We start from the raw sequence: 19,213 nt of genomic DNA, 5'->3' as shown, positions 1-19,213 counted from the left end.
TTTCAGTAGATTTTGCCTCAGGTTAATCCAGTCATGTAGAGCCGAGCAGGATTCAGTGTGTGCATGATGCATCATGCTTTTTCAGAGTGAGTCTCCTGGAGTATGAGGGCGGTTGCATGAGACTATTCCTCATCTAAACCTGGAGCTGAATAATGTTATCAGAGATCAACAGCAGACTCCAGTGTGCTCCTGTTACACTCGATTTCAATGTAATGTCTTTATATTGATAACGACGGTTTGTCTGTACAGCAGTTTATTCTCTGTAACTTTTACTGAATGAATCATCTAACGAACACTGAGGTTAATCATGTTGCACATTTCCACATTTCCAAAGTGTTACTTTCATGTATATACAGAAAAACTATTATCCTAACTTTGACTGCTAAAAAAAAGTTACAACTTCAAATGGAAAGTGCAGGTTTGCCGCAATTTGTAACTTCACATATATCTAATTTTGAAATTAAAATAAAATATATACAACTAAAAGTATTAGTGTGAAGTTTGTGTCTGATATATTTTTTATTTAAGTCTGGGATAATCACTTGATTATTGATTACTTTGAACCTTGGTCCTACAGATGTTGAGAGAAAAACACGACAGATGAGCGATCGTTCAGTTTTCCTTTACCAAAACTTTATTGAGGCACAGAGTAAAGGGAGAGTTAGTGCAGATATTCAAACACTTTGGTAAAAACATTACATTTTCTCAGCTACAGGGTATAAAACAGAATAAAACACAGACTCAAAGGTGTAACTCAAGTCAGGAATATTTACACAACAACAGGCAGCATGCAGGTCTACTAACACACAGCACTCTGGGTACTACAGCGGGATGAACACATGACCCAGATACTACAGAGCGACAACTCCACACACACTCAGAGCTTGTACTGTTACACACTGCAGTAGACCTGAATGATATGAAACTGACTTATCCACATGTTGTTTTATCAGATAGAGCTTATCGAAACACACTCAGGTTTATTCAACATGAAACTGTTACAGTGTTCACGGTGCGACGTGACAAAGAGCTTCACTGCAGAACACACAGCTTCTCTTTTTTAAACATTTAAGCTCCTTTATCAGAGGTTAGTCTGTATTTTTAAAGCTACTTCACTCCTAATACAACAGCACAAGATCTCTGTTAGTAGTTTAAAGCAGAATATTTGTTTATTTTAGTCACAGTTAGCTTATTCAACGCTGCCTACATCTACTGCTCCTTGTTATTTTGCAAAACACGCAACATTTGACACAAGCTTTGATAAATTTGCTTCAATAGTTCGCTTGTGGAACCCACTGGCAGCTGTATTTGTTGCATTTTTTATTTAGTTTCACTCAGTAGCTGAACACATTTCTAAAAAGAGTTTACAAATAAAAAGTTGGCAATAAAATTTGATCATGATGAATTCATTGTTTTCAGGTCAATAAATATCCTGCTTCTGGTTGCAGCAATCATAAGAACATTTCAGATGCACCTTACAGCAGGTGAGAGGATGCAAGAGATCACCTCATCTAATAAAGAAGTGAAGTTTTATAACGCCAACACAAATAAACTTCTGTCAGTTAATATAACTTCAATTTCTGACAGCACATGCGTCATGGTTCTTGTTGTTGATTGTTGTTCTATCATGGAGTCTTATCCTTTCAAAGTTTATATTGCTACTACATTTTGTTCTATTAAAATCTTCCTCTGTAAAAAACTGAACAAAAGGCACAATGAATAACCCAGCCTCCACGCTCACTTGGATGAGCCAATGAGGTTAAACTTCCCTTTTTACTCTCTCTTTTTTTCCCATCAAGTGGGTAATCTAAATGGGTGAGCCTACGTCCCGGTTTGACCAGATCTGTCCCCTTTTCAAGCTCTGAGTCCAAACAAATATCTGTAAAACTCTAATAATTCCCAGTTTCAAGCAATCCCTGTCTGAGTTTTGCAAAACCAAAATACTAAAACAATGCACCATGCTCGCAACACTGATTTGTCTGTTTGTCAATCACAGTCGCTGCCAAGGCTGTGGCCGTCAGTAGAACAACATCCCTAACACACTGCGAGTCAAAGTTCAGTACTGGTTTGTCTGTACATGTCAATCAATCCCGGTGAGCGGCTGTGGCTTAGCTGACCTAGCTTATCATACTGACAGGACCTGCTGTGTAACATCAGATAAGCTTGCTTTCATGTCAAAAAGGAAATCAGCAAGAGTTACAGCTTCTTTCCAAAAGTGCCAGGCGAGTGTCCATTTTCAGTCGCCCATGGTGGGAATGTGGACGTATGAAACCATGTTACAACGAGCAAACACAAATGGAGAGTACGGGCTGTAAGTTAAGGTGCATTTATAGAAAATCTGACTGTATGACCTCATACATGTGCTGAATAATCAAAGTGTCTTGAGGTCTGAAAATATGCTCACCTCACCATTCACTATAGTTACAAAGCAGCCATTTAAATCTGACATCCATTTTAAACAGCTTTTATCACTCCAAATCTTAGCTTTCCATCCATAGCATGATATCATAGAAGCCACCGTGTATGTTGAAAGAAAACAATCAGATGCAGGTATTACTCACAGGGTTTATGATGTGGAAAGTGAAGCCATTATTCAATGTCTTTGATTTAAATGAGTAAACTTTCCTACTTGAATAAACTCTAGGAATGAAATAAATACTCTTCTACATGATTGTCGATTATGTTTTGGTGCAAATGTGGATCCAAAAGCACATTAAAATTAGGATCGTCTTAGCATGCTCTGCTTTTGCTGTCTTCAAAGCGTTTTTAGTAACAATCTCCAACAATTGTGCAGAACATTAAGCTAACAGGCTGCTGCTGCACAGTAACTCAATTTACTTCTCTGCAAGAAAGCAATTAAGGGCGCTGCCCTATATTTCAAACTTCAGCTTTCAACACTTCAAACTCTCAGGAAGGCAACATCACCAGAGCCATTTAAATAAAATATGAAGCTGCACAGGCATTAAATGCTTAGATGAGGCCTTTGGAAACGGTCAAACATGAGAATTTTAAAGTCAAGTCACCTATTTCTTTCTCCTTTTGTAGTTTTTTTTTCTTTCAAAGATGTATTAATGACAGAAAACTGCCTAATTTGGAAAAAGGCCAAAGAGACAAAAGTTTGTTCAGGAAAAATCCACCAACAGTCAACATAGCGAGCAGCCTTCTGGTCCCTGATATTCAGTTTCAGTGAAAGTAAATGTATCGCAGTCTTGTCAGATGACTGAGGAACAAAGCAGCATCTCTGGGCTGCCCCTGTAAGCTTATGTGAACTTAAATAATTGGCACCAACAGAATAAAAACCTGTCTTACCCTTTAAATAAATAATAAAAAAGAGACTGCAATAACAGATTCAGAAACATTACAATGTGGATTTTTTTAGTTGCCTGTAATATTCACTGCTTCTGCTCCCAGAGGTAGCCTGTCACTATACTCTGATCCTACCTCACAGTTGTCTAGATTCCCCCGGCACTGAGATAAAGAAAAGGACTCAGTCATGATACTTTCCTCTGTATCAGCCTCTTTCTCTCCATCCCCGCTCTCCGTCTCTGTCTCCCCCTCCTCCTCGTCCAGCTGGCTGCCGTTGATCTTCCTGTGGGAGTTGTTGTGAGGTGCATGGATGTTGAAGTTGACGGTCATGTTCCTCTCCACGTGGTACTGGTCTTTTGCTTTCATGATCAGCTTGTAGGTCTTGCTGCGGTATTTGTACACCAGGTGGAAGCAGGTTGCGCCGAGAAGTGGCACGGTGGACACGGTGAGGAGGCAGATGCTGACGGAGATGATGATGAACAGGTTGGGTACCCGCCTCCGGGTGCTGAAGAGAACCTGGACCTCGCAGTCTTCCCCTCGATAGGTCAGACAAAGGGAGTAGTTGGTGCCAGGGCGCAGATCGCTAAACAGATATGTATTGATCCCTTCCCTGATCCTAGACCACTGCACGGCTGAGTGTTTGTGGTCTGCAGTAACACACAGATACAAGCCATTTGATTGGACCGTCTCTGAGAAGTCTGCAAGGCCTTGAAGCTCCTCACTGTCATCGTCCAAGCTCTCAGATGTGGCGTCTGTGTCTTCCTGATTGGAACTCTTATCTCTGGGAATAAGCAGAGGATTGAGCCGCACTGTTGCCTCTGTTTCTGACACTCCTAACGCGATGACACCAAAGTCAAACGTGTACTGCTTGATGTCTTCAAAGCTCCCATTAAAGACATGGCTAGAAATGTATTTTGTGTTCACTGTCACGCCACATTTGCTCTCATGAGATGGATGTCTGGTTACCTCCTGGGATGACTCGACCTCTGCAGTTGGCGCCACAGTCGGTTCAATATTTATGGAGTCATTTCCCTTTAAATCAGGAAGAGAATCAGAGACAGATACTCTGCCTTCAGTCGTCTGGGGAACAGTCGGCTCTGGTTCTGTGTAAGCTGTTGTTGTAGTCAGTTGTTCAGTGGGTGTTGGCTCCGGTAAAGCCACCACTTCCACTGACACTGAATTTTCATCTCTTCCAAATTCATTGGTGGCTGAGCAGCTGTAGTTGCCGCTGTCTTCCTTTGTGAGATATGGAATGATCAGAGTCCCGTTATTAAAGACTTGGACAGGGTTATTGGACAGTAGGGATCCCTCGTTTAATTCATCCGAGTCCTCCTCTGCGAATGACAAAGCTACCTGTTGCTTCTGACTCCTGCTGTGAATGCTCCACATGACCAACGGCTTTGGGTTTCCGATGAATTCACATGTCAAGACCAAGAAACTAGTCTCCCAGAAAGTTGTGTCATAGATGCCTGGCGTGGTTTGTATCGTGACTTTTGGGCTGGTGCACTTTGACTCTTGTAATTTTCCAACGACTATCCCTTTGAGATTCTCTGGAGACGAACAGATGATTAAATCCTTCTCTTGGACTGAGACGGTTGTCTTTGTAATCCAGTCTCTGAGCCAGTCAAGGGAGCAGGTGCAAGCAAAAGGGTTTTCAAATATCTGCAAATGGGACAAAGACACCAAACCCTCAAACGTCCCTTCAGTTATGGTTGTGAATCTGTTATTGCTGAGCCGGAGGGATCTCAGGTATTTGAGGTTGGCGAAGGCATCCTTTGGCAGGTGGAACATCTCGTTGTTGTTCATCTTCAGCAGCTGAAGGCTCGTGAGGTTCTGCAGATCCTCCCAAGGAAAGTCTACTATTCTGTTGTGGCTGACATCAAAGTTTCGCAGGTGAACTAGGGGTGCGAGGGCCCCCTGTTCAATGGTGACGATCTTATTGTGGGCCATCCACAGTGACGTCACTAGGGGGACACTGTCCAGGCTCCCTAACTGTACTGAACTGATTTTGTTGGCAGAAAGACTCACTATTGAAACGTTAGGAGGCAAACCCTCTGGCATCGCAGTTAATTCTTTGTAGGAGCACTCAGCATTATGGCGGCCGAATCTATTTGCGCAGGTGCAAAGCTCAGGGCATCTGAGCCCTGAGGTGAAGACTGTGGTAATCCACAGAGAGAGGAAGAGGACGTCTGCGACCACCATTTTCTGTTCCTGTAAGACAACGTCACAGCCCAATGATCAGTCAAGTGTTCGGCACATTACATAAAAATGGTTATTCATAGAAGGTTGGTAAAAATACAGAACTAGCTTTGTCTTGACGAATGTAAAGCACCAAATAAAAAAGGCTACAATGATTTAGCTTCAACCTTTGTTTGCAGAATCAATGACAGAAAATAAGCCTGTTTGCAATGTGACATTTCATACCCACATATTCACACTTGTGGTATTACTGATGATCAGATTCTGGATTAATGGAACAACCTTAAAGTCAACAAAACGTCAGGAAATAGTGAAACATGTCTATCCTATTTCAGGGACTTCTGGTTAAAATCTTAAAATGTTTTGTACTTTGTGTTATAAAAGAGAAATCTAAGAAAACTCCAGATCAGAGAGGCTGAAAATTATATTTCTGCCATTTTCTGCACGAGAAATCACTCTGACATTGTGTTACTCTGCTAAACAAATAGTGGTACTAAAGTCGATCATTGTAGCTGCATTTCACAGATCAGTTGGGAGCACTCAAGTTACTCCTCAAAAAGATTGATGGCTGGACTTTGTTTTATTTACATAGGCTAATGCTGTCTATCTTTCAGTGTGCAGACTTGCATAAGAGCCAAGCAGCTTTTTTCAGAATCAGAATCAGCTTTATTGGCCAGGTATGCTTAAACACACAAGGAATTTGACTTTGGAAAACTGTGCTCTCTTTGTAAAAGGCATAAGAATAAGACAAACAAATAATAATAAAATAATAATAATAATAATAATAATAATAATAATAATAATAATAATAATAATAATAATAACAATAACATCAGCTATAAATACAAAAGAACAACAAATAGGCATGTACAGGCTAAAATAATATTCAATCCTTTAATAAAAATCGTGCAGTTTTAAAAAGAGCTGGAGGTCCATAACTTATAAATCATAAATATCTAATTAACAATTCTGCATTTTTAGACATTTTATTTCTTTTCACATGTATTTTTCATTTTTTTTCTTTATTAATATACATGTTTGATATCATCCTGTGTATTTAAAAAAAAAATTGTCAATATCTAATTTTTTTTCTTTTTGAATTAGAAAATGAAGGTACATGGAGCGGTGATTGTTAGATAAAAATGGACTGAATAAGGTTTATTATTCATTAGAAAAAAGCATCATATAAAGGTGAATATCTTAATATGTAATAAGTACAGCATGAATAATGTATTTTACAACATATGCATACAGAAAATGAAATAAATGAAGTAAATACACAAATAAATATGATAAAACATAAAATACTTATTTGCATTTTCATCAACTTTTAATGATTTCTTTGTATTTTTTACTCTTTCAGCTTCTATTCGATTCTTTTCTTCATTAATATTCATTCCTCCATGTTTATTTTCATATCCTTTCACAGGTTGCTGCTCTCCTTTGACTCCATCACCCTCTTGCCAAGTCATGCTCCTCTCTTCTGGCTGTATTAGTTTAATATTCTCTGACAGGCAGCAGTGACAGAGCAGCTCTGAGAGACAGAAAGGCGCTGCTGTGTCTGGGAAAACAGACACTCTCTTAAAAACTGGTGCAGCAGTCTGAAAGCTCATCCTAACACCGGCTGGGGTGTTTAGCCTCGAGGCTTTGTGGATGCTCTCCAGCTGATAACTGAAATGAGAACAACTTTAATTGAAACCTGACACAGAAAAGAGAAATGTTGTGTCATTGTGAGAGAAGCTTCTGGTTTCACACTACGCAGCAGCCACAGGAGCATCTGTCCTTGGAGCTGCTGTTTGTTTACAGCCCTGTGCTCACTCAGCTGCATGAAGCAATCCGCCGGTGTCCACTGTTAAAACCTCACACATGCACCCAACATCCCTTCTGTCAGTGTAATCTGACTACAGCATCAAAGTTCACCCTTGTGAAGACATCCTGACGCAGGGTGGCACATGAATCATTAATGCGCAAGGAGAGATGATCCCTCACCTCTCTGCAAACGCCTCAAACTGTGAAACGAGCTTACCTGTGTTTTTATTGAATGTCTGTGCAGAGATCCGGATCCGTCTGTCTGTGTTTGCAGTCAAAGCAGCAGCGCAGGAAACATGCTGGTCTGAAGTTTGAGGATGAAGCTGAGTCCATCTGCCTACATGATGAAAACACGCGTGTCCTCTGCAGGGCTTCTCCTCCTCTCTGTGAATATGTGTGTCATCCTGATAGAGTTATCTACCCCTCCCCTTCCTCACCTCTCTCTCTCTCCCCTCCTCCTCCTCTCCTCCCTCAGCTCTGGACAGCAGCATCGACGTTTTCTAAAATGATTTAAAGGGGAAACGACCTAAAACATGACTGACACAGCTTCAGGGGACCACGTGAGGGCTCACTGTGGCTTTATGCAGATATTCATAGGTTTCCAATACTAATGTGGAGACTTATTATAGCAGACTGGTGATAAAAACAAGTTAAAGGACAACAAAATACAAACTATTGCACACCCATAGGAAAATACATTTAGAGAGGAGATCTCAATAGTGTTTCATTTATGTCTCCTAGACAACAATGAGATCTGTTTGAAAGCAAAATGAGACTATAGCTTATGTCTCCTGTTTCTCATTCTTGCCCCCAGAAAAAAAGTTGCAAAAAGTCTCAGCTTAGTCTCCCTTTCAGTTCAGAAGGAGATCTTGTCAAAATCTGAAAGGATTCTCAGGTACTTCTCAAGTGTTGTGATTCCTTTTGAGCTCAGGTGGAGAAATCAGGGAGCTCTCTCAATTGTCTCAATCTAACCTCATCCATTTGTTTTTGTCAGACTCAGCTTTTGTGTCTCAAATTGAGCTCAGATGGAGCAAAGAAAGAGCCTGAGCTCATCTTTCCATGACGCTTATAGTGCCCTGCAAGATTAAGATTTCAATGTAAATGTCCACAAACTTACAATTCTCATTAAAACATTTGAACCACTTGTAAGATCAGCTATTTAGATGTCAAATGATCTCTTCTTTGACTTCACAGTATGGTCCTTCCTTTACAAGTCTGTTTGAAATAAAACCACTTCACAAAGATTTAGTGGATTTGAGAGAAATTGCAAAAGATAGAGATTTCATACCAGGTATGACAGATGATTTATTTAAAATATGGGCTGCAAAAGGGCTGACCAGATTTAGCCAGATTATTACAATTAAAGGGGTGGATTATTTTGGGCACTGGTGGCCTAGTGGTCTTAGCGCCCCACATACAGAGGCTATAGTCCTCATCGCAGGGGTGGCCGGTTTGATTCCTGGCCGGTCGACCATTTACTGCATGTCTTCCCCCGCTCTCTACTCCCCACATTTCCTGTCTCTCTTCAGCTGTCCAGTCAAATAAAGGGCCAAAAATATATTTTAAAAAAAGAGGAGAAAATTAGCCATTAATGAGATCTCTCATTTAAGTCTCAAATAAGACTCATGTCATGGTCTCAACTATTTCTCCTAGTGAATTTTAGGAGAAACTAATGAGAAACGAATGAGAACAATTTGAAACTTGAATGAGGCTGAAGTGAGAATCTCAATTTTGTCTCCGGAGACTTAGAAGAGAAAGCCTTGAGCAGTAAAATTTTCCTCTGGGCATCAATGATTTTGTTTACCACAAAGGGGTATTAGGGCCATCTTACAGAGGAAAATATAGAGATCTTGTGATATGTTAATTTACAAGAAAAAGTTGTAAATGTATGAGAATAAAGTCGTACATTTATTCAATAACTAATTCAAACTTAAAGGCACTACAAGGTGTTTTTCACCAGCTGAGAAACAGACTGAAACCAACACTGATGCCTCTTTATGACCTTCAAAAGCAAACAAAACCAAAATTAACAACACTGAAACCTTCTCTGTTGTCATTTTTAATGCCTTATACCACTCAGATGGGGGTAGGTGTCAGACCACATGATTGACATTTGACTTTAGAAACATCCTTTTTCAGTTGTTTTCATGGCAAATAATCATATTGAGTGATAAATCTGGATATTAAAAGACAGCAGGGTGAGGTTTTTGTTGTAAACACTACTTTTACATGTACAGAACAAGAGATAAGAGGTATCACTTTGTCCACAATGGGGCGCCAAAATTGATATAAATCAAAAGTTCCTCACAGCAGCTTTAACTTCAGAGAAAAATGAACACTTGGATTTAATTCAGCACATTAACGACTATCATGACTGAATCCATTTTTTTTGAAAAATTATACATGTATTTTAATTTAATAGTTTGACAGATGTTCCCTCTGAAATCATGGGAGAGGTGTGTTTATCACCTATACTGCAGCCAGTCAGCAGGAGGTGCTGTACATCTCTTGGCTTCACTCTGATCCAAACTTACACTCATTTTAATAGAGTCTATGTATGAGGCAAAGTTATGTTACTGATTGTTAATGACCTTTTATTGATTTATTAACGTTAGTGTTAATTGAGAAATTATAATTGTAAAGCAATACAAAATTGTAACAGGATTTGGTTGTTTTATTGGCTATTTTAGTTCAAATAAAATAAAATTCTAATCTAACCTACATGTTTCTCCTTTGCACTTTGCATGAGTTTTCAAAAGTAGTATGGGAGGTAGAGCCTTCATCAGACCCTCTCCTTTAGAATCGTCCCCAAGTTTGGATCCCGGTGGCAGTCTCTCCTTTTAGGAAAGAACAAATTAACTGTACTTTAAGATGAAGCTAATCGTCAGGGCTGCATGGCTCTGGCTTGACTTGGACACTTCAAGTACCCACTACTTCCAGTTTTTCACAAGCAGGGTGGTTCATTAGACACAACAGAGACCACAGTTAAGCTAAAGCAAATATGTTCTCTCTAGTAACACAAAATTGGCAATAACATCTATGAGAAGAATCAAACCTGCTGAGAAACAAAAGTTATAAATATAAATCCTGAAATAACTCTTCGATGGCAAACACTTAGAAGCAGATTTTTATTTGTTTTTGGCAATCTTAGGTGAGAAAGCATTCAAAGATACAAACATGAGATATGTGTTCAACATAACAACAATAATATTAACTTAATAAAACAAACAAATGAATAAATAATGAAATAAATAATCTGTGGTGGGATAAATAAACCTGCTCCTTTGTAGTTAAACTCTCTCTGATGTCTTCATCTTCTGTTACAACTTATTCCCATAAACGTTTTATAAAATAAGTCATAACTTTAATGTTTTAGAAATATTGGCATCAAAGTCTAAACAGGCCCCCTTTGGTGAATAATTAAAACATTTCAATATCACATTTCATTACACCCATCAAGTCAGGTCTTATTTATAGTGCATGAAAATCTGCAGTACATTGGAATTAAACATATAATGTTAACATGTATTCAGTCATTAACTTCACATCGTGTTACATCATCATTCAGAAATGAATGCCAGTAAACTCTGTAACAGTAGATCTTGTTTTTGTTCATTTAATTCAATTTAATATCTGAGAGCTTCTTCAATTATTAATGTCTCAATGTCTCCACAAATACAATCCTGCTCTAAGTGCTTTGTTGGCACAACTTAATAAAAAAGATGATGCTGCTCGCCGGCTCCCAAGTGTCCTCCCAAGTTTTCCCACTGAAAACACCAACAATGAAAACAGCTGTCAGATCATTGCAAAACTCACAAGATTATATTTTGTAAAAGCAACAAATTACATCAGTCCAATAAACCAATGTCACAATTTCAATCTGAATTCAAAACTTTAACTTCAAGTAAATCCACCTGCTGATCTTAAATTCCATCCATGAAGCTTTCAAACCATACTTTCTTTGTACTTCAAGAAGAAGTACAAAGAAATGATTTTCATAAGGTACAAGGAGGAAGACAAGTGTATATAATCACGAGGGGTTTACTTTTGTTTGTTAGCATAAATATGAAGATAATATATGAAGATTTGACATGTGGGATTGCACTCATATAATGTCAGAAAATAGTGAATAGAGGGGTAGGATTAGATCAGTTTTAAACTTCTTCCTACTCCTTTTCACACATGTAAAGTAAATTGTTTCACTGCTTGCTAATATTGGTTTTGTTTCTTTTGGAAAACTGTTTCTTTTTATTTATTTTTTTTCTTGTATGTTTGTATAACTCTTTCTTCTTTTCTGCTTTTTTTAAAATTGTATTTTTACTTTTACATGTTCGAAATAAAGTCATCAAATCAAATCAATATACAATGTTGTTTGTATGATCTGTTTTTGCAAATTATCAGGTAATCATAGTCATGTTTGGGATACTGCTCTGCTTGTATCTGACATGTGTTCCTTGTCAGCTTTCGAATTGATCTTCCTACATGAGCCTCAAATCAGACTGTGTGTTAGTGTTTCTGTACGACATACAGATGATTTTTAACTAAAATAACTTTTAAAGGCACAGGAGGTTTTGGACTAGCTTCTCCAAAAGATTGTATGATAGTAATGTCATTCTTTCTACCTGATCAAAGTGCATCAACTAAATGTTTTTGCATCTGAAAGCTTCAGATTTTTATTCTAAGAGTCTGAGCTCACAAAAATGTTCCCTACAGAGACAGACCTTTTTGCTAAAGAATAAAATCAATTTTTTAAAGTGGCAACAGCTTCTAAATTCCTTTCTACAAAGTCATCAAACTCCATTGACCAAAACAGTTTTTTGTTTGACTCACAGTAACACAAACACTAAGAGATCCAGCCCCCCTGTGTTTAAGGAGCTTAAATAATTTCACCTCATGAGCTCTCTGTTAAATCAAAAACTCTTGATTAGTTTAATTTAAAGTCAGCGTGATCGACATTGTGTGATGTTTTCCCTTTGGAGTGCATCAACTGAACCCAGCCACAGAAACAAAGGGTTGTTTTGCAGACGCCTGAATATTGAATAGTAAGAAAGTGAGTCCAATAACTACAACAATCTTTCCACAGGAGATAAAGCTGACTAAAGTTCTTACCATGAGATGCAGGGTAGCCATCTGACCTTTACCTCCTCTGTGTCCTACACACACAAACACACAAAATATTGAAACAGGCATGTGAAGGTGTAGATACATTGCTACTTCACTCTCAGTCAGTTTAAACATCTTACCTCTTTCACTCTCGTGTCCATTGCTTGATCGTAGTAGAACATCTGCTGCTTTGAACAGTTTCTGCAGCCTGGAATGATGCAAAAAAACAAAACAATGAATAAGAGACTTTCTGAATTGTGATCTGATCAACCCTCCAAAAAGAAAAGAAAAGATTATTTAACTGTGGATATTTGCTTCATTTAGAGTGCTTTTCAAATGAAGCAGCTCAGCATTGCTATTGTATGTTTTTGTGATGAGTAAAATGGTGATAGTCTGGTCCAATTAATTTCACAGGTCATTTAAAAAACCCTCTCCACCAGAAAAAGCACCACAATACCAAAAAACACCACCAGATGGATCAAAATTAGCAGAAACTTCCACATATATACTTTCCCACTCACCTGTGGTGCTGGTGGACACAGAGGAGACAGCAGGCTGAGGAGAGGAGCAGCACTGTGAGGGCACACCTGAGACAGAGGTGTTCAAATCTTAATCTTAAAGCTGGGACATGGTAAGAGAAGACTCACAACTTTTACATGCTCATCGCCACTTAGTTAATAATATAGAAGAGTTGTTTTTAATATTCACCTTAACTCACAACCTGCACCCGCTCAAAATCTAACTAATGTTGAATTTATAACAATTTAAAACAATTAATTTGAGCAGTTTTTAAGCTGGTCATGACATCGAACAAAACTGTTAAACTGATGCGTTTGGATGACCTACATATGCAAACAAGACCATCAGTGAAAGCATCGATTATTTATATATTGTTAGTTCTAATGCCCGAAACCACAGCTTACCCATCGAAGTGTCAAAGAAGGTGATAAATTGCATGCTGCTGAAACAGCCTTTGATTTCCCATAGATATTGTTCTGTTGCTGTTAAAACAGCTGGTCAGCTTTAAAATAAAAATAAAGAAACTATCTAGAAAAATTCACTCTTGTCTCTAATGACCTTCTTTGCTTTTGTAGGTTCTATGTAGGCATTAGTATAAATTTGTCTGTTATAGCTTTAAAACATTTTGATTATAAAAATAAATCAATAATAAAATGTATGACAAACAAAACACAAACCTCCTTCAGTTTCGACGGGCTGAGACTTCAGAGGCTGTGGAGAAACGGAGTGCTTTCTTGGCACACCTTGGACAGAGGTGGGTGATGCAACTTAACATTGTATTAAAGACATTTTAGGATATAAAACTGTTTTCACAACTTATCTAATTCACAAGAAAGGGTTAAATTTAAGCTTTAAGGTGGCTTCATTACAGAAACTGTTAATTTACTACCATTGAGTCAAAGGAGTCAAATATTGATGGTTGTACACTTTGACTGACAACCCAAAGATCAAACTTAATTAAAATAACAACATGAATTAATTGAAAATATACAAAAGCTATAACTGGTAGCAGTGTATTTATTATTATAATTTTAATTATAATTATAATTATGAATAATAATAACAATAATAATAATAATAATAATAATAGCGATGACAACATAGAAGGCACAAACTCAAATATTAAAATCATTATTATTATTAGTATTACCATTATTGTTATTGTTATTATTATTATTATTATTATTATTATTATTATTATTATTATTAATAATAATGATGGCAGTGCACTGATGCCCCCTAGTGGGGTTTGAGGGTACTGCAGGTAGGTCATGAAAGGCCCTACAGATTTTACCAGAGCAGCTGATGTTTTATTCTGACATGGCTCTCTAACTGAGTCTTTTTATAACCATTTCAAACTTTTCACAGTTTATTCTGAAATGAGAGAAAACAATCAAAACCAGGTCTTACTTTTGTTCATGTTCGACTGTGCAGGAGCTGTCGAGGAGGCTCCATAGAAACGCGGAGAAAATGGGACTGTGACGGAGGTGAGAGGACAGGCCTCCTCCTCAGATTTAATCAAAGGGTGAGAAAAAGACGGGGTGAGGGAGGATGAAGGATGTGAAAGATGAGGAGGAAATGATCGAGGGGATGTGGAAGTGGGAGAGTTCGTAAGGAGAGTCGGAGAAGAGGGTCGGGGGTTAGAAGTGATGTGTTGTGGAGGATGAAGAGGAGAGGAGGGTGAGGGTGAGAGTTGGGAGGGGGAGCTGGAAGGATGAGGAGGATGAGAAACGCAGGATGGGTGAGAGGAAGAGGTGGTGTACTGTTGAGGAGAGAGAGAGGTGGCAGCTTCCTCCACCTGTATCCTGAGAGTTTCTGAAAGAGCAGATGCCGACACGTCACTCACAATATGAAAACACATCTACAGTCCTAAATAAACAGACCTTTCTTACCCGTGAGTATGTACTCGTAGGCTCTGCTCATCGTTTCTAAAAAGGGCTTCATGGGCCCGTCTCCTTCAGGACACATGTAGGTGATCGTCTCAGCGGTCACTGCATTCTTCTTCTTCTTCTTCTTCTTCCCAATCAATAAAATGGGGTGGTAGCCCAAAGCAGCAAGTTTGCTCACCTGCAAAAGAACACAGTTTAGTTTGCAAATCATATCTAACATTGAAAACATATGCTCACCTTAAACTTGATGCATGCAAAACATTTTAAAACAGATGGAACAGGGATAACAAAACCCTGATAAAGTTGTGTAATGCTATAAAAATAACAGAACAACATCTCTCTTCTAAAATATCAGTAAAATATGCAGAGAATGTGGAGAAATAGATGTACAAAAGGGACAAGGCCAAAAACAGATACTGGATGGCAGTGATCTTCAGGCCTTCAGCTGACACTGCATTAAAAACAGACATGACTCTCTATTTCCAAAACCACTATCTGTGGACACAGGTTGTTGTTGCAGCAAGATGCACTGGGGCGAAGTGGACAACTAACCTGTGGTAGGACGAATTTGAATATCTGAAATTAAACAAACAAAAATAAGTTCAGACGAATAATTAATACCTTACCATTAGGCGGGCTGAGGCCACAACTCTGGCACCGTTTCTGTATTTTAAGCAGTTCTGACCCCACTTTCCCGTCCTCACTGCCTTCTCTTTCTCCTTAAATTCTTTGCTTTTCAGGAGGCAAATGTAGCAGCTCACACACGTCCTCCGACTGGCAGGGTTGCTCGCTCCACATTTGGGGCAAATTCTCATCTTGGGCTTCGTCATGGCTAAGAGAGCAAAATGGACAAAAGAGCAAACTTGAGTGTGACACACAAAAGAGGCAAAATCCGGACGAGCCAAAATCCAGTAATAATAACAATTATTCAAGATTGCTTATGTTATAAAAATGACTTTCTATAAAGCACTATCTTTAACTAGAGATGTGCAGATACCTTTCTTTTCTGTGTGAAGCTGCAGGAGACCAAATTATGCCAAACTCTCTGTCTGCATAAAACTAATGAGAAGAGACTAGACTTGAGGAAATAATCATTAACAGTTTCTTCTTTTTTTTCATGAACTAAAACTCTATTTCAATGAATCTGTTGACATTTTATTCTGCAATAACAACACAGCCTGTCAGGTTTGTGAATAAGAAATTCACTTTTATTAACCAGGTTTGGCTTAACACTGGTGCCATTTAAAGTCATAACATTGTGATATGAGTAAGTCACAAACATAACATCACAAAAAACACTTTCTCTGCAGAGATAAGAGTAAGATTTATGAACCATATAATCTTATAATGTAAATTACTTAATTTTGCTTGGTGGCTGATACGAGGTATCAATCTTATACGTGTGACAGACTTAAAACATCAACTGTAAACTGTTAACCTTAATTCATTCATTAATTAAAATAATTAATTATTTTAACATGAAAATAAATGATACATGACAACAAACATGTTTTTACATGACAGAGAAGAAATGACAATGATTTGAATTATCTGAGAACATAAATGCATTCATCTAAATATAAAAACATTGCATGGTGAGGATGTAAAGCTGCTTTATTTAATGCTTTCACCCTTTAAATTGCCGGGTCAGTCTTTGCAGGAGAGAAGGAAACCTCTGCAGAAAAAGAACTCCAGGTGCGTCGACAGGTAGAAAACAGCTGATCTTAGAACAAACAGAGCTCCATGTAACAGGCAGGGATGACGTCAGCTCAGCTCAGTTAATAGTCCCTCCGGAGTCACTGCGTCAGAAGAAGAGCATCTCTGAAACACAGATATTTAACATTAAAGTGCTTCATGGAGTGAAGGTCTGACAGTACACTGGATGTAAACACAGCTGATGTGCTGTCTGCAGAGAGCTGAACGGAAATAGGTTCTTCTTCGCTGGTTCAATAAAGGTAGTTACCGGTGGCAACCACAACATCCGGAGGCAGCATAGCGCAGCTTGTTTCTGAGCGGCAAAGATAATAATAATATAAAGGGATATTAGTTTATAGTTTTATTTTTAATTCGTGTCTAAAAATAGAGATATTGGAAAGAAACACAGACAGTCTGTCTCTCAGTGGAGCATCTTTATCAGGTGGTCATTGAAACATTAAGATAAGATATACTTTATTTGATCTCTCATTTGGGGAAATTATTTTATTACAGCAGCTTATAACAGGACAGGGGAGTATAACAATTGTACTTACATAGTTCAAAATATAATAACAATAATAATAGTAATGATAAAATTACGGAAGAGGATTATGGCCACTGGAAAAAAAAAATTAAGGTCAAATCTTTTTTTTAATTATTATTCTGAGAATAATGTCAGAATTCTGAGATTAAAGTCAGAATTTTGACTTTATTCTCAGAATTCTGACTTCTGAGAATAAAGTCAGAATTCTGAGATTAAAGTCAGAATTCTGAGAATAAAGTCAGAATTCTGAGATTAAAGTCAGAATTTTGAGATTAAAGTCAGAATTCTGAGAATAAAATCAGAATTTTGAGATTAAAGTCAGAATTCTGAGAATGAAGTCAGAAATCTGAGATTAAAGTCAGAATTCTGACTTCTGAGAATAAAGTCAGAATTCTGACTTTAATCTCAGAATAATAATAATAATAAAAAAAAAAAATCGACTTTAATTTTTTTTTTTTCAGTGGCCCTTATCCTCTTCCGTATAAAATAGAATAATATAAAAAGAGAATAAAATAAAATGTGGCAAATATTACAGATATATATACACAATATGTACACCTCTATCTGATGAATAGTTAGTGATGTAAGTTATTGCACAGATAAAATTGCACCAGGTCATTAAAAAACATACACCGCATGAGAAAACCAGTGTGATTCAGATGTGAGATTGACCGAATAGTTTGTCGGTGTGAATCATAAACAGTGACCAGGGAAGACAGAGACATATTGCCAAGTCACACAGTAACTGCCATGTAGTGAAATGAATGAATTCGTTGTTTATTTGATCAATTTCCTCCATAAAGACTTTAATTTAAAATAAGTATCATCAGGTGTTGTTTTCTCTGATTATATCATTCAAACCTTTTTCTCTCACTCTTAATCTTCACAACATTTTTGCCAACTTCCAAACTTCCAAATAAAAATTTCTCCCTTAGGTCTTTTATACGCAGAAAGTGAAAACTGGTAGAATTAACAAAAATATGCAGTGTTTTGCAGCCTGTAAGCAATGCAAATAAAAACAAGCTCAGCCTCCTTTACATAGAACAGAATATCGACATTTTAACTCAGGAAGAGGAAAATCAATAAACTTTATTGTAGAAAAACCCTGATTTAGTTACAGATTCCAAGTCTCTTGGCATGCTCAGCATCAAGCTCCATGCCTCTGTGCATGTAAAAATGCTGATTTTTGGACACATTATAAATATACAGCTGCAGAAAAAATGAAGACATCACTCCAAATATTATATTAAGCTGTGTTCCATCATTACTCACTGCATATTGTACTCTTACACACTTAAGAGTGGCACAGTTTTATGTTCCATCAGTTAAGGGCCCTTGAATACAACATCAACAACCAAAGAGCTCAGTATTCAACTTAAAGTAGGTTTACCACCTTTAGATAGTGGGAGAACAACAAGAACATTGAAAGGGATCACTTTACTTGTACATACTAAATAAAAAGACCTGAGGTGTAAAACTCTTCAGCTTGTCTCTCCAACACCTAAACCTGTGTTGCTAAGGGTGTTGCAGTAATGGCACAATGTAATCAAGGAAAACAAGTCAGTAATGCTTTAATAAAACCATTCACCTTTATTTATACTCAAAAAAGACAAACAACAAAGCAAATATAAAAACCAGAGTAAGGATTGATACAAGGTCATATCACAAACAAAGAATATACTCAGCCAAGAACAGGGTTCCCACTCTTTTCCAGAGATCATTTTCCAGGACATTTCCAGGACATTTTCATTGATGATCAAGCTGGTATGACCGTCTAAATTTAGTTCCTAATTTAGTTCCTAAATAGTCTAATATGTTCCTCTCAGTGGAAGTCTACATTGAAAGACATGTAGTCCATGGCTATCAATGAAATCATCTCTTACATACTTAAAAATGATGGCAAATTGATAATAGAATAATGCAACCACAGATGTACAGCACTACACTTTATTAGTGCAACCAAGTAACAATGATGGGCAACTCTCATCTCAGCTTTCTCTTTTCTCACAAAATATAAAATGAGCAAAGAAAAAAACAAAAGAGCCAGCAAAGGAATCAGGAAGGATAAAACAGAAACAATATCCCCCTGTTTCCTGTGAATCCTTGATTATGAAGTGAAGGAGAAAAGATGTGAAAAAAGTTGTGCAGT

The 19,213-nt window shown here is 37.6% G+C and overlaps 2 protein-coding genes across 5 annotated transcripts; both read right to left on the bottom strand.

Moving 5' to 3' along the window:
* Window positions 1-611: 611 nt before the first annotated feature.
* Window positions 612-7,826, bottom strand: LOC117810602 (immunoglobulin superfamily containing leucine-rich repeat protein 2-like). 2 transcript variants are annotated; one of them, XM_034680515.1, is made up of 2 exons: window positions 7,532-7,826; window positions 612-5,517 (listed from the first exon to the last, which is right to left on the bottom strand). In XM_034680515.1, the coding sequence occupies exon 2, from the start codon at window positions 5,506-5,508 to the stop codon at window positions 3,376-3,378; it is 2,133 nt and encodes a 710-aa protein (XP_034536406.1). In that variant the 5' UTR covers window positions 5,509-5,517; window positions 7,532-7,826; the 3' UTR covers window positions 612-3,375. The 2 variants fall into 2 exon arrangements, 1 of the variants encoding a protein (XP_034536406.1); XR_004630808.1 differs by lacking the exon at window positions 612-5,517 and adding an exon at window positions 6,827-7,176 and having other exon boundaries at window positions 7,532-7,702.
* Window positions 7,827-10,428: 2,602 nt separating this feature from the next.
* On the bottom strand, window positions 10,429-16,776 carry LOC117810436 (DNA-directed RNA polymerase II subunit RPB1-like). 3 transcript variants are annotated; one of them, XM_034680274.1, is made up of 9 exons: window positions 16,457-16,776; window positions 15,452-15,657; window positions 14,829-15,003; window positions 14,347-14,751; window positions 13,614-13,679; window positions 12,939-12,972; window positions 12,558-12,625; window positions 12,424-12,467; window positions 10,429-11,081 (listed from the first exon to the last, which is right to left on the bottom strand). In XM_034680274.1, the coding sequence occupies exons 2-9, from the start codon at window positions 15,653-15,655 to the stop codon at window positions 11,025-11,027; spliced, it is 1,053 nt and encodes a 350-aa protein (XP_034536165.1). In that variant the 5' UTR covers window positions 15,656-15,657; window positions 16,457-16,776; the 3' UTR covers window positions 10,429-11,024. The 3 variants fall into 3 exon arrangements, with proteins under 3 accessions (XP_034536165.1, XP_034536164.1, XP_034536166.1); XM_034680273.1 differs by having other exon boundaries at window positions 12,939-13,004; window positions 16,457-16,775; XM_034680275.1 differs by lacking the exon at window positions 13,614-13,679 and having other exon boundaries at window positions 12,939-13,004.
* Between the last annotated feature and the right edge of the window lie 2,437 nt (window positions 16,777-19,213).

Source organism: Notolabrus celidotus, chromosome 3 (assembly GCF_009762535.1).
Source record: "Notolabrus celidotus isolate fNotCel1 chromosome 3, fNotCel1.pri, whole genome shotgun sequence".
NCBI classification, from domain to species: Eukaryota; Metazoa; Chordata; class Actinopteri; order Labriformes; family Labridae; genus Notolabrus; species Notolabrus celidotus.
The sequence above is the reverse complement of the archived record's forward strand: the minus strand, read 5'-3'. Positions and strand labels throughout refer to the sequence as shown.